We start from the raw sequence: 20,786 nt of genomic DNA on the forward strand, positions 1-20,786 counted from the left end.
TTGGCAGAAAAACTTAAACTGTCCTGAGTAAAAAGAAAAGGCCAGGGGCACTGGAGTGTGTGAGTGAGGGGGAGAGGTGGGGGTAAGTTGGTGGCTGGGCAGAAGCTAGATCACGTCCGGCCTGATAGGTCAGAAAAAGGATTTGGATTTTATCCTAAGGTCAATGGTCATCTACCAAAGGATCTTGAACAGGGGAACAATTATAATCAGATTTGGGTTTTTGTTTTGTTTTGTTTTACATAAATCAAGATATGCTTGTAAATACAAGCAGCAGAAGCTCATAAATATCACACAGGTATTTAAAAAGCGCACCATCTGTAATCGCTATGTAATTGTACAAAAACAAAGTGGAGTGTTGACGAGGTGGGAGCAGTGGGGTGGTGGCCTGAGCCTGGAGTCTGGGAAAGCCTGCGTAGTTCACTTTTTCTGTGTTTTTGAGGACTACTTCTTCGTCTGATTCGACGTCAGGTTTGCACTTGGGTAAGCCACGATGAAATTCCCCACTGAAAACTCTCCCCCTTCTTCAGAAGCTTCAAAAGAAAATTTCTCAAGTTTCCACTAAGACTAACCTCATACGGGGGTGGTGGTAGGGACCACCTATAGGATGTGACTCAAAAGGTGCTAAAACACCACTCCTATTCAGTGTAAACTTTCTATGCTCTCTGCTAGTGTCTAAAATTCTACCATCACCATTCTATTCTGATGAATGTTCAACTGTCAAATATGTTAGCACTGGATCTATCCTGCCTTCCTGGGACAGAGCTGGTTTTTTGTGTTTTCTCCGGGATGGGAGGAGTTGAAGCTTTCTGAGATCACTGGCCACACAGGGGCAGGGAGGGGCCATGAGACTCGGTAGGTTACAGAGAGCGAGAGTGAAAGCAGCTTGGGCTCGTTTGTAGGTAAAGGATGCATACATAATGTTGCATGTGTATCTTTACATACACTTGGGTAAACATAGACGGGTATACTTATGGCATACACATGACTTTATACACGAGAAGCAATAATGGTAAGGAACATAGGCCCCGGATTAGACCAACCTGGTTCAGATCACACCTCTGTGACTCCAGGAAAGTTGTAGCACCTACCTTATAGGGTGGTGGCAGGATTCAAATGAGATAGTCCTGTTTAAAGTCTTAGCACTGCTCTGAGGCATAAATGTTACGTTACTAAGATGATGAGTATGCTGTCCTTGTGCAAAACACGGTGTGCCTGATGTGTAGGTGCAGATGTGGTATGTAAGGGAGAGAGAGATGTCTAAGAACAGGAGCGGGTTGACTTCCCTGGCCATCCAGTGGTTAAGACTCTGCGCTTCCTGGTGGGGAACTAAGATCCAAAAAAATACAAGAGAGGGGAAGAGGGAGGAGTTGCCCACCCCTGCAGGTGGAGTTCCCACTAGACTGGCCCTTTCTATGGGGTGAGGGGACTGAGCGACAGCTCACAGAGGGGACAGCTCAGCTTTACACAAGCGGGGGACACCAAAGGGTCTGAAACTACAGGGCCTTCCTGATAAGCACAGAATCTAAAGTGGAAATTAGTTGAAGGAAACAGGCAACAGAGTGGGATGTGATGCTGAAGCTCAAAACACCCTACATATATATATATCCACTACCAAATGTAAAACAGATAGCTAGTGGGAAGCAGCTGCATAGCACAGGGAGGTCAGCTCGGTGCTTTGTGACCACCTAGAGGGGTGGGATAGGGAGGGTGGGAGGGAGGGAGACGCAAGAGGGAAGAGATATGGGAACATATGTATATGTATAACTGATTCACTTTGTTATAAAGAAGAAACTAACACACCATTGTAAAGCAATTATACTCCAACAAAGATGTTAAAAAAAAAACCCGACATAAAAGAGAGATGAAAGAAAAAAAAAAAAAGAATTGAAAGTGATCTCTGGAATTGACATGTATCCAAATTAGGCCTCTGTGCTTGGAGAACATATGACTTCATCTGCTCCATCCTAAAGCTCCCCCCTGTTTTGAGCCTCATGTATGTTTGCTTTTTCAGAACTGACACAGAAGAACTTTGAAAAGCATGTAAACCACTGTGATCTGTTCTCAGACCTCTTGGTTCCCTCTTATGATTTTCCCATGGAGTTATATCTGAGTACTTTCTTCATGATAAGGAATTGTCATCCCTGTGTTTGAGAGAGAAGATACAGTAAAAGCAGAGCACCCAGTATCTAGTCCCAGTTCTGCCCCTAACTCACTGGGTAACATCAAGGAATCTCAGTCTCTCTGGGCACAGCTGCCTCATCTGCCACAGAATTTGATTGGTCACTTTGGGTCATTATCTTTTGACTTCCTGCCATCCTAGATGAGGTTTAGCTCCCCTCAAACATCTCTCCTCCCCTTAAAGTTGTATCACCATATGACATGGTGGTTAAGAGGCCAGACCACCTGCCTCTTGCTAGCTGTGACTCCTAGGATGAGTTATTTAACCTCGAGTCTCCATTTCCTTCTTTGTAAAACGAGGGTAAGAAGAGCATAGTGTATCATTGGGCTGCTAAAAGGATTAAATGAGTTAGTGCAGGTAAAGTATTTAAAACAGTGCTTGGCACAGATAAGGGCTACACTACTCTGGTGTTATGTAATAATAATAAGATTATTATTACTTTATTGGGTAACTTTGTAGTGTTAAATGAAATATACTATTGATAAATCAAGAAATAGAAGTATAAGCATTATTTGGAGCTATAAAAGGCTCCAGTGGGTAGGGTAGGGGGGACCTGGGACATTGCTTTTCCTTTTTCTTTAAGCCATCCTGTGCTTTGACTTTTCAAGGATGTGTCTGGACCACCACAGTACTGTTTTTTTTTTAATTTCAAAAGATTGAGCAAAAAGATCACTCAAGTCCCTCTCAACTCTCACAATTCAAGGACTAACTGTGATTTTTAAGGAGCAGTATTTTTTAGGTGGCCGGTTTATCTTTGGTATCATAGCTACCGTTAATACATTTGACGTTTTCAGGAAATCCTCGTAAAAGTTTAAAATAAACACAATCACCGGGGCATGTTTATAACTGAGTGTGTTTCAGCGTCTGGGAAAGGAGCGAAAATGAGAAAGGTGAAAATATAAACTTTGTAAATATTTGGCCTTATGAGCTAGCCAAATATTTTGCCCCCTGTGATCTTTTCCCAGAAATCGACTCAATTGCACAAAGGAAGGATCAGTGGCAGAGAGTAAGCTCAGAGGAAAGCACTGCGGGCGCCCGGCGCTGAAAGCGTTAACAGGGCTGAGTAAGGCGATCCCTGAAGCGAGTAAGGCTCGAGTTGTAAAAGTTTGCAAAGCAGCGGCAGCCCCAGCTCCCGGGGAAACGGAAGCCGGTCGAGGGAGCCTGGCGGAGCGGGAGCCGAGAACCGCGCTGAGCTGAATTCAGCCGGGATTACAAGCTCAAGGTTAGTGGCCCCCGCACAGCTCTCCGCGCTGACATCTTTGGAGAGTTGTCTCAGGAAGGCCGGCGCCGGCTCTCAGCCTGGTGTGTCCTGTCTGCTTTATTCACCAGTGGGGCCGCCGGGTGTCGTGCCAAACCTCCCGCTAATGCGTTCGCCCAAGCCCTGGCGCTGTGAGGGCCGGGGACCTCTTCCCTGGAGACTCTACTAAAGGGGAGACTTCTTTTCAGACATCCGAAAGGAAACTGTTTCTGGGACAAAGATGATTTTCAGAATACACACACACACAGACGCACACACACACAGACGCACACACACACCTGTATATGCTGCTCCCTATTGGTTCTTGCAGGCTGTGACCACAATCCAGAATTCCTACCTGCTTCAGTTGAAACTGAGAACAATTGTCAAAGTAACAAAACAGGCTGTGCAACTTTATCTTATGGGAGGGATATTGTCTCTGGGGCTAAGATAATCAAGGTGAGAAAAAAGAGAGAGAGAGAGGAAAAAAAAAAAAAAAAAAGAAAGAAACTTCCAAGCCACATGGCCTGGAGTTGACAAAAGAATTTTTGAAAATTAGTTTCTAGTAGAAATTTTTCTTGTACATTGCTAGAACAAAATAATGGGAGAAGATGTAGTGTGAAGGAAAGAATTCTACAGCTACATGAGATTCAGATACATTTATCTATGTAAACAATTTGTTATAGTGTGGTGCAGAAAGCAGATAAACTTATAGAAGGGGGGGAAGAGTAAATAGCTTCAGAGAAATTGCATCCTGAGGGGCCTTTCATTTGAGACTCAGATGGACTGCCTGAGGGCTTTCACCCTTGGAGCCCTGGCTGAGAGAGAGGGGTGGCTTTGTCCCCTCAACGGGCCAGTTCTGTTTCCCCCTCTTGCCTTGCACACGGAGAGGCAATGAGTAAGTCGTCAGTGGCTGTGCTGACTGTTCCCTCACATCCACCAGCAGGCAGGAGTCGAGGCTTATACCTGCGAGCACTGAATCAGAATGAGTCATCCGAAACTTGGGTGCGGGAGCAAAGCCTTTGCAAACTGCCTTATGAGACTGTGGCTGGATGTAGGTGGGATGCACCTCTCCGAGCAGTCACAGGTTTTTCTTCTCTTCCTTTCTCCTTCAAACCGGCAGGCATCCGGACACTCTCAAGAGGCAGTCTCTGCCCCTTTGGCTCAACTGACCTGACCATGTGGACTTAGCCCCTCCGGGGTCAGGACTAGAGTTTTAAAATAAAATGGATGATGTGACGTTACTTGATCTTCTGGAGTGCCCCGTGTGCCTCGAAAAGCTCGATGTCACCGCCAAAGTCCTCCCTTGCCAGCACACCTTCTGCAAACCATGTCTCCAGAGGATTTTCAAGACCCACAAGGAGCTGAGGTGCCCTGAATGCAGGACCCTGGTGTTTTGCAGCATCGAGGCGCTGCCAGCCAACCTGCTGCTCCTGCGCCTTCTGGATGGCGTGCGCTCGGGACAGGGCTCGGGGGGAGGGGGCACCCTCCGCAGGCCTGGCGTGCTGACCTCACAGGACAGCAGGAAGAGCAAGACTCACCCCCGAGGTCTGCAGTGCAGCCCTTTCCGGCTGGTGCCTAACATCAGAATCCACATGGATGGGGTAAGAAAGATCTCATTTGTTCCTACTGTGTCCACTTGGAGGTTGGGTTTGCCTGCACCAGCAGTTGGGGCTTCTCTTCTTTTAGTTACATTTCAAAGAGCCCCTGCGGAGGATCCCCTGGGGATAAGTTTCTGTGGGCGGTGATCGTTGTACTGAGACTTGGTGGAATCCTGAGCCTATCTGATCCACCCACGAATTCTTAGAATTGTTAAAGCTTCCCAGTGTCTCCCTGCTCCTGGTCCAGAAGGTGGTAGGACAAGGAAAAAAGCTTTCTTGATTATATTTTTGGTCTTACATTTCTGCTGTTCTGAGGCCAAACCAGGGCACGGGAAATGCACAGAGGATGGGAAAAAAGAAAAACAAATCTAACTGCTTGCTGCTTTTGAGATCTCAAAGAAGTTTCCAAATGTCAGGTTTTGTTTGCATTTTACCCCGATCCATCTTTCCATTCCCAGTCATAAAGTGCCATCATGACAATGTTCATTCATAATGGTTCAAAGTTATCAAGACATTTAACTGCCCAAATTTCACGTGGGAAGGGAGCATGTATGTGGGTGGAGTGATTGACAGGAAAGGCTGGCTGTGAAGTACAATAGATGTGTATAGGAGCCCCGCAGGTGTGTCTTACTTTACAAAATGAATAAAGCATACACAAAGTGCACATCAGAGGCTGCAATAAAAAAAATGAAGAGCCCCAGGAGAGCCCCAGGAGATCACCCAGTAACGCTTTTGGTGTTTGTAATGTGAATCGTTCTCTCCAGCCTTGTGGGCACATCCTCAGGACTTTATCTGACCTGGATATGGGAAGCTGGGTAAGGGGACATTTCAAGAGAAGAGCGTGGGTTCTTGTGGCTCCAGGAGGATTATATGCTGTCACCCTTGCAGTCAGTGTGTCCACGTGGACATGGCAAGCTGTGGCTTGGGTGGTTGGCATACTTAGAAAGTCTCAGCTGTATTCTGTGAAGTCCCACCTGAAGCAAGCTTTAATACTGGCAGCAGAGTCTCACGACTCCCTGCTGTGAAGAGTAGCAGAGGGTGGGAGGGTCCTCCCCGGATTCCTTCCCACTGAAGGAGAATAGCCTTGTGGTGTGCGTTCAGAGCAAGTTTCTAAAGTATTCCTTCCAACAACTCACCCCTCCTTGGGTTCCCTGCACCCTTTAGCCACCCATGCAGTAGGAGAGTGTGGAAACATTCCAAAATGAGAGCGGGAAGAAGCAGGGCATTGGTGTGATTTCTTTACTGCAGACTTTTTAGTGCCATTGGGCCTGTGTGCGTGAACACATTCCCGAAGAGGGCTTGGCGCCCTTGTTTAAGGCTCCTTATTAGCCCTAGGTCTAGTCATCAATCAGAATCCACAGGCCTGGAAAAGGCGGGGTCAGGGTGGGGGAGCAAACTTTCTGAGGCAGGCTGTGTTTATAGAGCATTAGGCTCTATCTTGGGTCAGCAAATCTCCCTTTGAATTCCTAAGACCCAGCAACCTCTCCCCTCCCTTGCGCTGCAAAGTCTGACTTGCCTCCCCGCAGGGCAGAGTATCATCGATCACTCAGAGAGTGTCGGGGGACTGGGAGGAGGCAAGTCCCCTACCACCTTCGCATGTTTTTGTTCATGCTTTCATCTTTTTTCGATGTGGCTATGTTGCTAAGAAAAGGTAGCAACAGATGGATCCACAGCTACCTACTTTTTGAGCCACAGAGGATTCCCAGGCCCCTCCCGGCATAGGGAGTTGTAGGAACTAGAGCTGGTCCAACGTAAGAGACAGCCAGTAAGATGCTGCGTGTCCCTGGAACTCTTTCACAAGGACCTGTCACTGCAGACCAAGGTGCCGGTGATGGGGTTGTGCCCATCCTCTGAGCTGCACTGGAGTCCTGCCATGAGGCTGAAATAGAGAAGCAAGCCGTTGAGGGCTCCTGCTTTCAGGCAGGACCTGGTTTAGTGAAGACTCTCTACAAGAGAGCAGAGCTGGCATCCACCCCACAACTGCCCCTGTTTCCTTCATTTCCTGAGCCTACCTTTCTCCAAGTGCCTCGTGTCATCCCTTTTGCCCCTCTCAACGGGGATATGAACAAACTACTCCTGGATGTAAATACGGCTGTAATTCTGCAACCTGTTCTACTCCCCCAAATACAGCTACCTTTCCTGTAAGTGTGAAAGCGATCGCGTGTCCCTGGGTTCAGAGAATTGCGGATTATCTGGGAGGCCACACTGTTCTGAGAGGTGGAGGGATGGCCTTGCATCCTCAGTCAAACCCTCACCAACCTACTTGCCCTCTCAGCCTCAGTTTACCCAATCCAGTCAACTTGCTATCTTTACAGCATACTCATAGCACCTTAGAAAACCTATGCCGTGTAAATGCAAAGCATCATCATTATCATTAATTTAAACCGGCTGTATGTCTTTGGGCAAGCCACTTAAGCTTGCTGGGTCTCAATTTAAAATTCTGTAAAATGGGAGAACGTATTATAAAAACAGAGAGCCACTGTGAGGCTTAACTAATGAGTGTCTGCAAAGCACTTTGAGATCCTTAGATGAAAGGCATTAGGAAGGTCGTTATCATAGTAAGCATTATTATTGACTGTTCAGTGTGCCCTGCCATGCATGAGGCATTCTATAAAATACAGCAGGAGTGATAGCCCTTGCAGGAGAGTGTAATAGGTGTTATTATTGAACTTGAGTCTATGATGAGTCCAGGCCAGGATAATACTAAGTATCAAGTACTACCCTAATACGGCGTAAATAACCGGTTGTCACAGGGTACCATTTTCTAAAACACCTCTTCCAAAGGACTCGATGTTAAGGTGGCACTCTCAAAGAGTTCATTGAACTTCCTGTCCAGCAGCTTTTTAAGGCCAAAGTCTGTTCTGCTCCCCTAAACTCATCGAAAACACAAGCTCATCAAGATGTTTCTGTTGGCTCAAAGAGGCCTGGTACTTTTTGTGCCAGCCAGTATACTAGGGTGGAACCAATAGTCACACTTCACGGTGCCAGCCCAAGAGACAAAAAAATAGTCCATTGTGCTTACCTGTCTAAAACCCTCCTAAGCCGATTGTGTAAAAAGAAAACTTGAGAAACGGCTGTGGGTATCTACAGCACGCAATTATTTCAAACCAACAGGGGAGATCAACAGACTCCTGGAGGGCCCATGGCAGTGCAAGTCCCACCGGCTCTTATTCCTTCCCGTACTGCAGGTGAGCCAGAGGAACTTTGCAAGCCTTCGAGAAGATTATGGGCTTCTGTATAGCTGATCTCTCTTCCTCCTCGCTCTGTTATCCTTTAATAATATTTCTGAATTAGAACAGGCAAGAGGGGCTTCCCTGCTGGCACAGTGGTTAAGAATCCGCCTGCCAATGCAGGGGACACGGGTTTGAGCCCTGGTCCGGAAGATCCCACATGCCGCGGAGCAACTAAGCCTGTACACCACAACTACTGAGCCTGCATTCTAGAGCCCGCGAGCCACAACTACTGAGCCCACGTGCCACAACTACTGAAGCCCGTGTGCCTAGAGCCCGTGCTCCACAACAAGACAAGCCACCACAGTGAGAAGCCCGCACACCACAATGAAGAGTAGGCCCCGCTCGCTGCAACTAAAGAAAGCCCGCTCACAGCAATGAAGACCCAATGCAGCCAAAAATAAATAAATAAATTTATTTAAAAAAAAAAAAAAAAAAGGCAAGAAAGCAGTGAAGATAAAATTTGCAAAGTTAGGTTTGAAAAATACCAGAATTCAAATCCTGATTCTGCCCCTTGATAGTTGTGTAATTTGGATGAATCACTTAAACCTCGGTGCCTCTAATTCCCCTTTTATAAACTAGAGATAACAGTATCTACCTCAGAGCGTCGTTGGGGAGAAATAAATGAGACTGTTAATGTCAGTTAGCTCGTAGCACCGCAACTGGTTCCTATTACAAGCTCAATAAATATGAGCTGGTATTGTTATTAAAGCGACTCAAGACTTTCCAGTCTAAATTACGCAACATCTCTCACCCCCTTGTTAATCGAGTGTCCTCCAGAGATGGTCCCGGGTACCCTGATTTTTGGTTTGCTTTGCGTCTCCAGAGGATCCGGGGCCATGATTCAGGTGTGTGATTTCTCCCAGCATGCGCTGCCTTGGCAGCTCACTTCCAAGACCCTTTAGGAGCTAGGAGGTGATGCTAGGAGAAAACGTGCGACCCAGCGTCACTTCCCCAAATGGCAGGCTCAGCAGAACACCATACAAAGGGCAACAACCTGGGCCACGTCCGCAGCATCACCAGTTTCTCATTAAGGTCTGTCTTTCCTTTCCCCTGCATCTCTCTATCCCCAGTACAAACGTTGCCGCCCTGGGCCTTGCAGGGCTGGACTCTCCCTTCTTTGTTAAACAACATGCCAACCACACACATTCCTGTCTCACTTGCCCTGTCTCAGCAAGAACACACCTGCTACCTACAGCACACAGACCAGGTGGCTATGTCCTAGAAACTTTTTCAGCTGATGTTGCAAGCAGCTGAGAGGGCAAAATGAGGTCAGCAGGCACGTGAGGGAATTGAGGCTGGGTAGAAACCGGAAGGAGCCCAGCCCCTTTTCCTGGGTTTCAGCTGCTGTGTCCTACGGCAGAGCTGTGACACAGACGGTGGTTTCTGCTAAATTTACAATGGGATTAAAACCATCCCAAGCCCCTGAAAACAGCAGGCAGATGCCACTGGGCCAGCAAGGCCTGGATGCGGCAAGTGGAGGAAGACATAAAGGTAGGAGCTGAGGTTGAGAAGTCAGGAGACCCAGATGGTTCCCCAGCTCCACCCACATATGCAAACCTTTTAAAACACCACATGGCCCCAGACTGGCTTTGCTCCCAACCCTCTCTCCATGGACCTCCTTCCTGGTTACAGTTCCCTCCCTTTTACTGATTAGTGTTTAAGGATTGTGGTCAAATGGAGCTGGGTTTGTGCTGGGATTCAGTTACCTGTGAGCTATGAGGCCTCAGGCAAATCACTTAACCTCCCTGACCCGCAGTTTCCATATTTGTGTACTGGGGATAATAATGGCGTACATATATCAGAAGGCTATTGTGAGATTAAAATGAGATAATGTATGTGAAAAGCTTAGTATAGTATGGTACATAATAGATGCTAATAAATGTTAAATAACAAAATTAACAATAGAGGAGAAAGTTTGGGGCATTGGATTTGCACCCACGCATAAACATGCAGAGACTTCTGTTAAAAAATTAAGCAAAGGGGATAGCAAAAGGACAGGGGGTTCATGAAAAGACAAAACTATAGTGATGAAAAATAGTGGTTTTCAGTGGTTACCAGGGGTTCTGGGTTGGGAGAGGATTATAAAGGGATAGCATGAGGGAATTCTATGGGATGAAGGGGCTGTCCTGTACCCTGTCTGTGGTGGCAGTTAAATAAATCTGTGTATGTGTTAACATTCATAGGAATATATACCAAGAGAAAAAACAGTCAATTTCACTGTATGATGATGTTTAAAATAATATTTTTAAAAATGAAAGGGAGCTCTTATACATTTCTTGGAGTCTCTGCCTGATTTTTACCGGTCCCACTCCGATGTCCTTTCATCTCTGTATGTACTGGGTCAATGCTATTTCGGAGAAGGATTTTGCCACCGTTTAAATGATCAGGGTAATTCCTGCAGGTGGGCTTCTCTCTGTTTTAGCAAACCATTCTATTACCTGCTTCAGTTTTCTCATCAGTTAGAGGTATCTGGCCGGTAGACAAACACAGCGGCTCAACCCCCAGTGGATGGCCCAGGCAGATGGCTGGGATGGAAGGTTCTCCTCACTCAACCTCAATTATCCAGCACATGCACTGGGGCATGTCACCTAAGGGATTAGTCAACGCATATATTTTGTGTCATTTTGTTGCCTCTTAGGAAAGGTTGCCTTCCCACATGTCCCTTCATACTATAAGGAGATTATGAAATGAGGGAAAGTGCTTGTTCAGCCCTTGACTCAGAAAGAGCACCTTCATCCATCCCATTCCAGGCACCAGTACATAGCTTTGGGCTTAGCTGGGACCAGCTCACATACAGCTCTCTTCAATCTCATGATCTTCTCCCTTGCTTTCTTATTTTTAAATTCATGCTTATATGACAGTCTTTCACAGAGTGTATTCTGTAAGCTATTAATGGATGTTCCATAGAGCTCCAGGGTCAAACAAACCTGGACTGAAACAGAGCCAAACATTTTTTTCTTTGCCGCAGGACTTTTCAGCACTTTTAGCACGCTAATGAGCTGTGAGTCTCTAAGTGGTAGATAATAATAAGAAACGTTCCCCAAATTCCTGTAACAGTGGTACTCCCCTCTCCCTCCTTTTATTAGTACCTTGAGTAGTGTTAATTGTCATGGAACAAATTTGGGGAAATGCTGTCGCATACTAATGCAGAGGTAGCTAAGCCCCCGGAGAGAAGCTTTATTGTGGTTAGAGACTGTTGACTCGGTCCAAAAAGAGTTTTAGGCAAGCTCTTGTCATTAGAAGATATTTTTGGAAAACTGTTTGAAACTCACTATCACCACCTTCTGCAGTATTTATTTAGCTTCTATCAGTAGTCAGATATAGGTACACTGGGAACCCACACAGCAAAGTAAAGATTCCACCTTCCCAGTGCTTACCGTCTAATGGTAAAACCAACTAGTTAGATACATGTGTCTAAGCATTCATAAACAAATATATATGTGAATATATGTGTGTGTGTATATATATATATAACATATCCCTGATTTAAAGATATTATCTATCGTAAGATATATTATTTAGTTATAGCTCTTAAGGGAAAAGAAACATTACCATGTTAGATGTTCACTGTAAGAGACATCCAATTTTAGAAATGTTAAGATATGAAAAAAGGAATGTCTTGCTGAAGAGTACATATTGTGTGATTCCATTTATATAAAATTCTAGAAATGGCAAAACTATAAACTATAGTGATTTTTTGGGTAATGCAAATGTTTTATGTGGTGGATATAGGTTTGTCTAAATTCATCAAACTGTACATTTAAAAAAAGTGCATTTTTGGTATGTAAATTATAACCCAATAAAGCGATTAAGACAAAGAAGTCTTAGACACAAAAGATGATGGTTTATGAAAATGTCAGGCGAGGAGGTGGTTCAGTTTAAGGGAAAGGAAGTTTGGCCAATAAAAAGAAACTTCCTACAAAAAATGGGTGTTTTAATGGTCAGGAAGGACATGGTCAAGGAATGAAAAAGCAGGGTCTACTCTGGGCATGTGAGTGCTAGGAAAGTCAGGGCAGGACAAGGATATCTTGAACAGAATGGAAGTTGGAAGAGAGGGAGAAGGAAATAGATGGAGCGGAGATGGGGTGACCAGTTGCCTGCTTCAACACCACTGCTAGGAAGGCATGTGTCAGTTTACTCTGTAATAAAGTCTCTCTGCGGCCAAACTGCTTACATGTCATCATGTGGCCTGATGGATTCAGTGCAGCCAAACAAGATATCTCTGCTCCAAGCAGATGGCTGAGCTCACTGGGTGACTGAGGAGCAGTCTCCACTTCACTGGCAGACAGAGCCACTCTTTTCCATTGAAATGGTCAGGTTACCTGACAACCCTAGCATGCAGGAACACGAGCCAGCACACCCAAAGCAAGGAGGAGAACACAGGACAAGGAAAGACAAGTCCGTTTGTCGTGAGCTGCTTCCTGCAACTTGGGTCTGTGTCCGCCCCCAGGACACAGACACCGTTCTGGATCCCCAACTCAGAAGCCAGGGCATTCAACAGACTGCTTCTAAGTGCCTGCTACGTGCCAGGCTCTGTCTTGAAAGCTCACACCATTGAAAGCCCACACCAGGAATGCTCATGGTCTCAGACTCCAGGACTCAAATAGCAGCTGAGTTCACCTCAGATCTCTTGTCATTTTTCCAGTCTCTTTTCCAAACACCAGCAGAACAGAACAGTCTTTCACAAAGTGTATTCTGTAAGCTATTAATGGATGTTCCATAAAGCTCCAGGGTCAAACAAACCTGTGTCCCGTGTCTCAATACTGTGCTTGGAGTACCCAGCCTACAGCCTGGCCCAGATTAGGAACCCCCAAATATTTTTCAAATGGATGAATAAATAATGAATGTATTCATGTCTCTGGTAGACTTCATGGAATCATGGAATAACCCCTCATAATGCAGAAATGAACTCTATGGATAGAGCCATGACAAAGCTATGTGAGGAATGAGCAGCATATTATAGTAGGCATACTGAAATAGTCTAGTTGGGAATCACCTTATTAAATACATTTTTGGGTGACAGACAGTACTGTCCAGAAAACACAATGGGCCAGGTTCAAAACCACTTAGCTCATGAATTGCTAACCCTAAGAAGATAGGAAATGCCTCTCCATATATGGCCAAACTCCTGCATCAGACACCACAAATTATACGTGCTCCTTTGATCATGGGGGAAACGCTTCATGTTGAGTTAATTTACACTTAGTCCCAGGGATACCAGTGACAGAGAAGATAAGGCACTAGAAGAATTTGCCCCTGAGTTATGAGCTAAACTGACCTGGCCTCCTACATGAAGGGAAGGCAGTATTTCAGGTAGGAACATGGCCCCTGCACCTCTCATGCTGACAAACCTACATCACACATGTATATAATGTATATAACATAAAGGTTGCAATTTTAGCCATTTTTATGTGTATAGGTCAGTGGCATTAAGTATATTTACATTGTTGTGTAACCATCACCACTATCTATCTCCAGAACTTTTCATCATCCATACTGAACGCTGTACCAATTAAACAATAACTCCTCATTGCCCCCTGTGTGTGCATGTGTGTGTACATGTATGTGATTGTATATATATATACACACACACACATATATATTTAAAACTTTTTTCTGAGTAACAGGAGTAGGTGTTTTAGTATCATTTTTAAAATATGTATTCCAGTTTTCTGCTGCTTCTGACCTTAGACTTCCAATGAGATAAGCAAACAAGATAATGCTGTGATTCAGGACAAAGGCTCTTCATAAATGTATACTGGCTGTGTGCTTCTGGGCAAGTTACCTAGTAATTCTGAGCATCGCTGCTACAGAATGAAAATAGGAAACTTAACTCATAGTGTTCTTGGAAGGAGTTAATGAGGCGATTCTTGTAAAGTGCTTAGCACAGGGTCTGGACAAAGTAAGCTCCTAGTAAAGGTTAATTGTCTGCTTGCACTCATCCAGGTAGGTTAATCTTATAAAGTACTACTACACTGACTGTGGTCAGCCTGCTATTTGACTGCACTGAAGACACGGGGGTAACAGTGATCGTGGCATCATTTGGAGGATAATTCAAGATAATTCTTGTGAAGTTCTTAGCACAGGGCAGGACACATGGTACTCCATGACAGTGAGTGTGAGGCACTATTATTTCTTCCTATGCCTCATTCATTCAACAAGCATATACAGGATGCCTTTTATGAGTAAGACCCTTTGCCAGGCTCTAGTGAAGAACAAAAGGATTGTTATTAAGGATATGATCCTTAATAACATGTAGACATGGAAGAGACCCAGGAAAACTGACTAATTCACCAAAATGGCTGAAACCCTCCCTTAAAGAGCTCATGGTCTTTTGGGAGACATCCATGTAAAGTAATAATTATGATGCGGTTAATAAACGTTAAACAACGACTTACTATGTCAGGCACTGGGTAAAGCACTTCTACCTACAGAATCTCACTTAATTCTTTCTACAACCCACTGAGATAGGTGCTACCATTTTCTCTACCTCACAAATAAGAGGCTTGTGCTCAATAAATGTTCATATAAGAAAACACAATGGGAGAAAATGGCTGCAGATGAAAATTGAGCATTCCTGTATTTGTGTTTGGGGCAACTGTTGAGGTTGCATTTTTTAAAAATGCAAATGGTCTGATTCTTGACCATTCATAGAAACCCACGACACTGAGGACTGCAAACCTCAGAATACACTGAGAGGCATGTACATTGGGTGGTGACTTCCTGGCATCATGGTCCCAATGCTGCTGGTTTGGAAAGATGTGCCTTTTGGCTTCCATTCACACGCACAGCATGGAAAGACCAAGTGAAGAGGGTGAGAGAGCTTGGATCATTCGCTGTTACTCTTCCCTGAGAGGCTAACAGGAGAACTTTAGCCTGGAGACAGGGGAAATAAGGCAAAATACTCCCGGCGTGCCTGAAGCAAACCACCCCAGCTGAGGGTATCAGCCACCTGCCAGCGTTAGAGAAGGCAAGTATGGAACCATCTGCCTAACTGGGAAACTGGCCCACGTGCTGACTGCAACCCATCCTCTGGTCTCAGTGTAGCCTTCACTCCTCTAGGAAGTCAGCCCTCTGTCCCCAATCCCAAGCCAGCCGGCCATTTGTTCCTCCCCAGGCTCCCAGAGTCCCCAGTGCTACCCTCTGGCCTCGTAGCACACATAAGGTCCATGAGGTTAAGGAAGTGTCTTGTCTCCTCTGTACTCAGCACAGTGCCTGAAATGCAACCAGCATTCAATAAATATTGAAGTACTGAATGCATAATGTTGGCGATATTGCAAGACACTGCTGTTAGATTCAGAATCTTCAAGGCTGAGGAGCCCCTGGTGTCTTCCCCTGAGGCTAGAGGAGAGGAGACAGCCCAGCCATCTCATCCCCAGGATCCCTTCCAGCCCCTGTCTTGTTGACAAGGGTGTTTCTTGACTCAAGGCCAGGTGTGCTAGGAATGGCACGTAAGTGCTTGCAGGGGATTCAGAGGTAATTGGGAGGTGAAAAAAGAAATCAGAGCAGAATGGAGCCAGAGAGAGAGGAGAACACCAACTGCCTGGCAGGCGCAGCCCTCTGAGCAGATCGCCCTGGATTTGCAGAATTGAGGATGATATGGCCGCACACATAGAAGTATTTTATTTGGTTGCCAAGGCAATGCAGCAGAGTCAGTGGGCATGGAGCAGGAAAAGATCTCTGCAGAGCTGTGTTCCGGAAGGGTGTTTGGCTGTGATATTAATGAGCTGCCTGGATAGGAGAAAGGCGAGGCTGACATAAACCTTATTTGGGACTTTTGCTTAATAAACAGGAATGGCAGAGAAATGGAGGGGCAGAAGAGAAAACTTCTCTTTCTGGCTTTCTGGGGAAGCAGGAGAGGTAATCTTCTGGACTTCCAGTTTCTCGCTGGAGTGGTTCCATGCTTGAAGGAAGGCGGAAGGGGATGATTGAAGAACAAAAGGAGATGGCAGCGTTTTCTTCCCCTTAAGAGATTATAAAAAGGATGCAGAAGCCTACATTTTAACAAAAAGAACATTTTCCATCTCCTCCTTTTACTTCCCTTTGTGTGAGAAAGGAAAAGAATTTGCCGTTAAACATGTTTCTTTTTATTTTCTTAAGTTTTTGAAACACTAAGATTTTTTTTTTTTCACGATCAGAAAACTTTGTGATTGAGACAGGTCCTGGGTTTTCTAACTTCTCCGTCTACTTGCTGTCCCAAAGCCTCGAGAATCAGGCAAACTCCAGCAGGCAGAGTGCTTGTCCCGATGGCTTGGGCAAGGAGGGTGGGGCCAGAAGAGAGAGAAGCCAGAGGGGAGGTGGGCATTATTAATTAGCACCTTAATAACTACAACTGTCACGTAGCACACACTGTGTGCCAGACACTGTGTGAAATAAGCATGGTTTTCTTGAGTTCTCCCAACAACCTTTGGAAGTCCATGGTGTTTTCTCATTTCACAGTTGAAGGAACTGCTAGGAGTGGCAGAGACAGGATTTGAACCAGGTTTTGCCTACATCCAAGGACTGGGCTCTAAACGAGATCAGTCAGGGTGACCAGACAAGTATGGTCTTCCTTGGCACCTCAGGGAGCCCTGCACCATCTGCCATTGCTGGTTGGTTCCTGTTGGCACCAACACCACCATTCTAATGTGGTGATAAGCCTTCCAGAGCATGATGTAGTCTGTAGCCAGTCCAACTCCATGTGCACGATATGCTGTGTCTTAACTGGGAGGCCACTTGGTCATAAATTTAAGGGTGTAGGTAGTAGAAATGAGTCTAAGTGGATGGAGAGGGAGACAAGAAAGGAGGAAATGGAGCCAGAGAAGAGAGGAGGGTAGGGATAGAGAAAGGCAGAAAAGACACATGGGAGATGTAGACGGGCAACAGAAAGCAGGGAGGAAGGAGGAGGAAAGGGAGAAGCTGATCAAGGAAGCAAGTGTGCGGGGGAGGACTACTTGGGGAGATATGTTATCAGGAGATATGGCAGGCTCTGAGCCAGAGCTGGTCTGCTTTTCCCAAAATATAAACAGAGTTAGATCAAAATATGTATGCTCCATTCCTTTCGGAAACCTGTCATCGGGATAGGCAGAATGGTCTATTAAAGGTGGAGAAAAATAGAGCCTGAAATTCAGGAAAGTCAGCTTCTAATCCTGTCTTAGCTGAGAACCAGCCCGGTGACATGAAATGTATCTGAGTGCTTAGTAAACGTAAGCAATCACTATGGTTATAGAAAAAGTCTTAGATTCTCTGAGTCTCAGAATTCCACCATCTCAAATATTTTACAGAATATGCAAATGATACAGAAGTATTTGCATTTATGTTTTGTAAAAAATCTATATAAATTTAAAGATTTTCAGAGAAATAGTTACTGGTTTTGAACCCTTATGGTCTTCACAGGCCTGGGCTAAATACCTGCAAAAGCTTATTTAAACCACAGAGCAACACTGTTTAACAGCAGAGGAAATTGAGGTTCAGGAGTACTGAGTGGCTTGCCCAAAGTTACTTGTGTAGACTAACTCTAAGCCCACATTGTTTTTTTTTAAATTTTTTAAAATTGAACTATAGCTGATTTACAATATTGTGTTAGTTTCAAGTATATACAGCAAAGTGATTCAGTTAAATATATATATTTTTCAGATTCTTTTCCTTTATTGGTTATTATAAGATACTGAATATATTTCCCTGTGCTATACAGTAGGACCTTGTTGTTTATCTATTTTATATATAGTAGTTTGTATCTGCTAATCCCAAACTCCTAATTTATCCCTCCCCTCCCCTTTCCCCGTTGGTAATCATAAGTTTCTTTTCTGTGTCTGTGAGTCTGTTTCTGCTTTGTAAATAAGTTCATTTGTGTTATTTTTTAAATTCCACATATAAGTGATATCATATGATATTTGTCTTTCTCTGTCTGATTTACTTCACTTAGTATGATAATCTCTAAGTCCATCCATGTTGGTGCAAATGGTAATATTTCATTCTTTTTTATGGCTGCGTAATATTCCATTGTGTATGCATATCAACATAGCTTCTTTATCCATTCATCTGTTCATGGACACTTAGATAGCTTCCATGTCTTGGCTATTGTAAATAGTGCTGCTACAAAACATTGGGGTGCATGCCATCTTTTCAAATGAGAGTTTTCATCTTTTCCAGATAAATGGCCCGAGGAGTGGGGTTGCTGATTGTATGGTAACTCTATTTTTAGTTTCTTAAGGCACCTCCATACCATTCTCCATAGTGGTTGCACCAATTTACATTCCCACCAAGAGTGTGGGAGGGTTCCCTTTCCTCCACACCCTCTCCACAAGCCCACATTCTTGACTATCACATTATGCTACCCTGCAGCACAGTAGCTCTGCTTTCCTTATGCAAAGAGTATATGTAGCACATACATTTTGTATTTATTAACGTGGCGTTAGTAACTTCCTCTCAAGTCATGTTCCCTGTGTAAATCTTGTTATTCCAGAACTACATGGTACCAACCACATGTGCAGGGACTGAGTGAGTGTCTTCTAATTCCTTTGTATTCTAGAATCTCACACCGCAGGAGATCTTAAAGTCCTCCAAACTAGCCAGCCACCTCTCCTATGCTTCAGTCCTCTTTGACTTCCACAGAGACACCCACTTGACTGTTGCCTTCAGACTCCAGTGTGGGGGAGTTTCTGTGCCTGAACCTAGTCTATTCCCTCCATTTCTTGCCAGCAATCTTAGAAAAGTCTTTCTGAGATTGAGCCACACAAAACACACCTGCTCTCTCTTCCATGGGAGCCTACAGGTCTTTGAACCAACTCTGGAGGGTTGCATCTTATTTTTGTATTTCATTTTCGATCTTACTTTCTACAGGCTAAAGTACTTCTCTTAGTTCACCTGGAGAGCTGGCTTAGTTATTCCTAACTCAGGGGCAAGATGGAGGAATAAGAGCAGGGGCTCTGAAGTCATGATAGCTGATTTCAAATCCCAGTTCTACCTCCTGTTAGCTGTATGAACTTGGGTACGTCATTTAACCTCCTGAGCCTCACTCTCTTTATCTGAGGACGAGGTAACATACAAACTACCCCACACAGTGGTTCTGAGGATTAAACAACATGACACATGTGACACACTCAAGCACTGGCCCATAAGTGCACTTAGTCCACGTTGGTGATTTGTTTTTTTTTTACTGAGGTATAGATGATGTACAGTATTATATAAGTTTCAGGTGTACCACATAGTGATTCACAATTTTTAAAGGTTATATTTCATTTATAGTTATTGTAAAATACTGGCTATATTCCCCATGCTATACAATATATCCTTGTAGTTTATTTATTTTATACATAGTAGTTGTTCCTCTGAATTCTCTACGCCTATATTGCCCCTCCCCCTTCCCTCTCCCACCAGTTTGTTCTCTATATCTGTTGAATCTGTTTTCTTTTTTGTATATTCACTAGTTACTGTTTTTTTTTTTTTCAGATTCCACATATAAGTGATATCGTACAGTATTTGTCTTCTCTGTCTGACTTTTTTCACTTAGCATAATACACTCCAGGTCCATGCATGTTGTTGCAAGTGGCAAAATTTCTTTCTTTTTATGGCTGAGTAATATTCTGTTGTATATATAAACCACATCTTCTTTATCCATTCAACTGTTGATGGGCACTGGGGCTGCTTCCATATCCTGGCAATTGTAAATATTGCTGCTGTGAACATTGTGGTGCATGTACCTTTTCAAATTAGGGTTTTTGTTTTTTTCAGATATATACCCAGGAGTGGAATTGCTGGATCATATGGTAGTTATATTTTCAGTTTGCTGAGGAACCTCCATACTGTTTTCCATAGTGACTGCACAAATTTACATTCCCACATGTTGGTGATTTTTTTATTCTTTAGTATTATTATTGCCCCTCTCCCTGCATAGTTGTCCATCTTATTTCACTGGGAGCACCTGGTCCAGGATCCAGTTGCTTTTTGCTTTAAACTTTCCACAAATAAGCATAACAGGGTCTGTCCCAGAAAAGACCTCTGAAGTATCTCCACACTGGGATTTCAGGAAGAAATGCCACAGTCCTAGAGAATTTCTCTTGGGATCTCCTCCCTGTAAAGAGCCTCTAGCCATAACAAACCTTGCTAAAGCAATAACAGGAATGCTACTCTTGAAAGCACTATAGAAGACAAAATCCCTCTTTTTTGTACTGTATGTTTAGGAGGGCACACGTAACATTCTGTGGGTGCATGGTAGGCTACTGGTATAAACTAAACTAAATGAAAGGAAAAAACACTACATTACAGTAATAATACCACTAGTAGGTACTCATTATACAAATATATATCGAGTGCTGTCACTATGTACCAGACAGTAAACTGGGCAGCAGGATATAATAATGAACAAGATAGACATAAAAGGTACACTCTACTGGGGTTGATAGAAAGAAGAAAAAAGCCATGGACTTAGTTAGGTTCCCCCAGAATCAGACTCTGACATGAGGATGAGTGCTCATAGATTATTTGGGAGGAATGAGGACATCGGTCGGGGAGTGGGAACATCATACAGGAGAGGGAGGTGACTAGTTAAGGTGTGT

General features: G+C 44.3%; 1 protein-coding gene across 4 annotated transcripts in view; it reads left to right on the forward strand.

The window, feature by feature from the left end:
- The first annotated feature begins 3,274 nt into the window (after positions 1-3,274).
- The window catches only part of SH3RF2 (SH3 domain containing ring finger 2), a 146,759-nt gene continuing 129,247 nt past the window's right edge, over positions 3,275-20,786 (forward strand). For 2 of the 4 annotated variants that reach the window (XM_036845498.1, XM_036845500.1), the window contains exons 1-2: positions 3,275-3,401; positions 4,540-5,020. In XM_036845498.1, the coding sequence (XP_036701393.1) occupies positions 4,643-5,020 (378 nt within the window). In that variant the 5' untranslated portion in view covers positions 3,275-3,401; positions 4,540-4,642. Of the gene's footprint in view, positions 3,402-4,473; positions 5,021-20,786 lie in introns of those variants that run through there. The other 2 variants (XM_036845499.1, XM_036845501.1) reach the window with 2 other exon arrangements.

The sequence above is a fragment of the Balaenoptera musculus genome, chromosome 3 (genome assembly GCF_009873245.2).
Source record: "Balaenoptera musculus isolate JJ_BM4_2016_0621 chromosome 3, mBalMus1.pri.v3, whole genome shotgun sequence".
Lineage (NCBI taxonomy): Eukaryota > Metazoa > Chordata > Mammalia > Artiodactyla > Balaenopteridae > Balaenoptera > Balaenoptera musculus.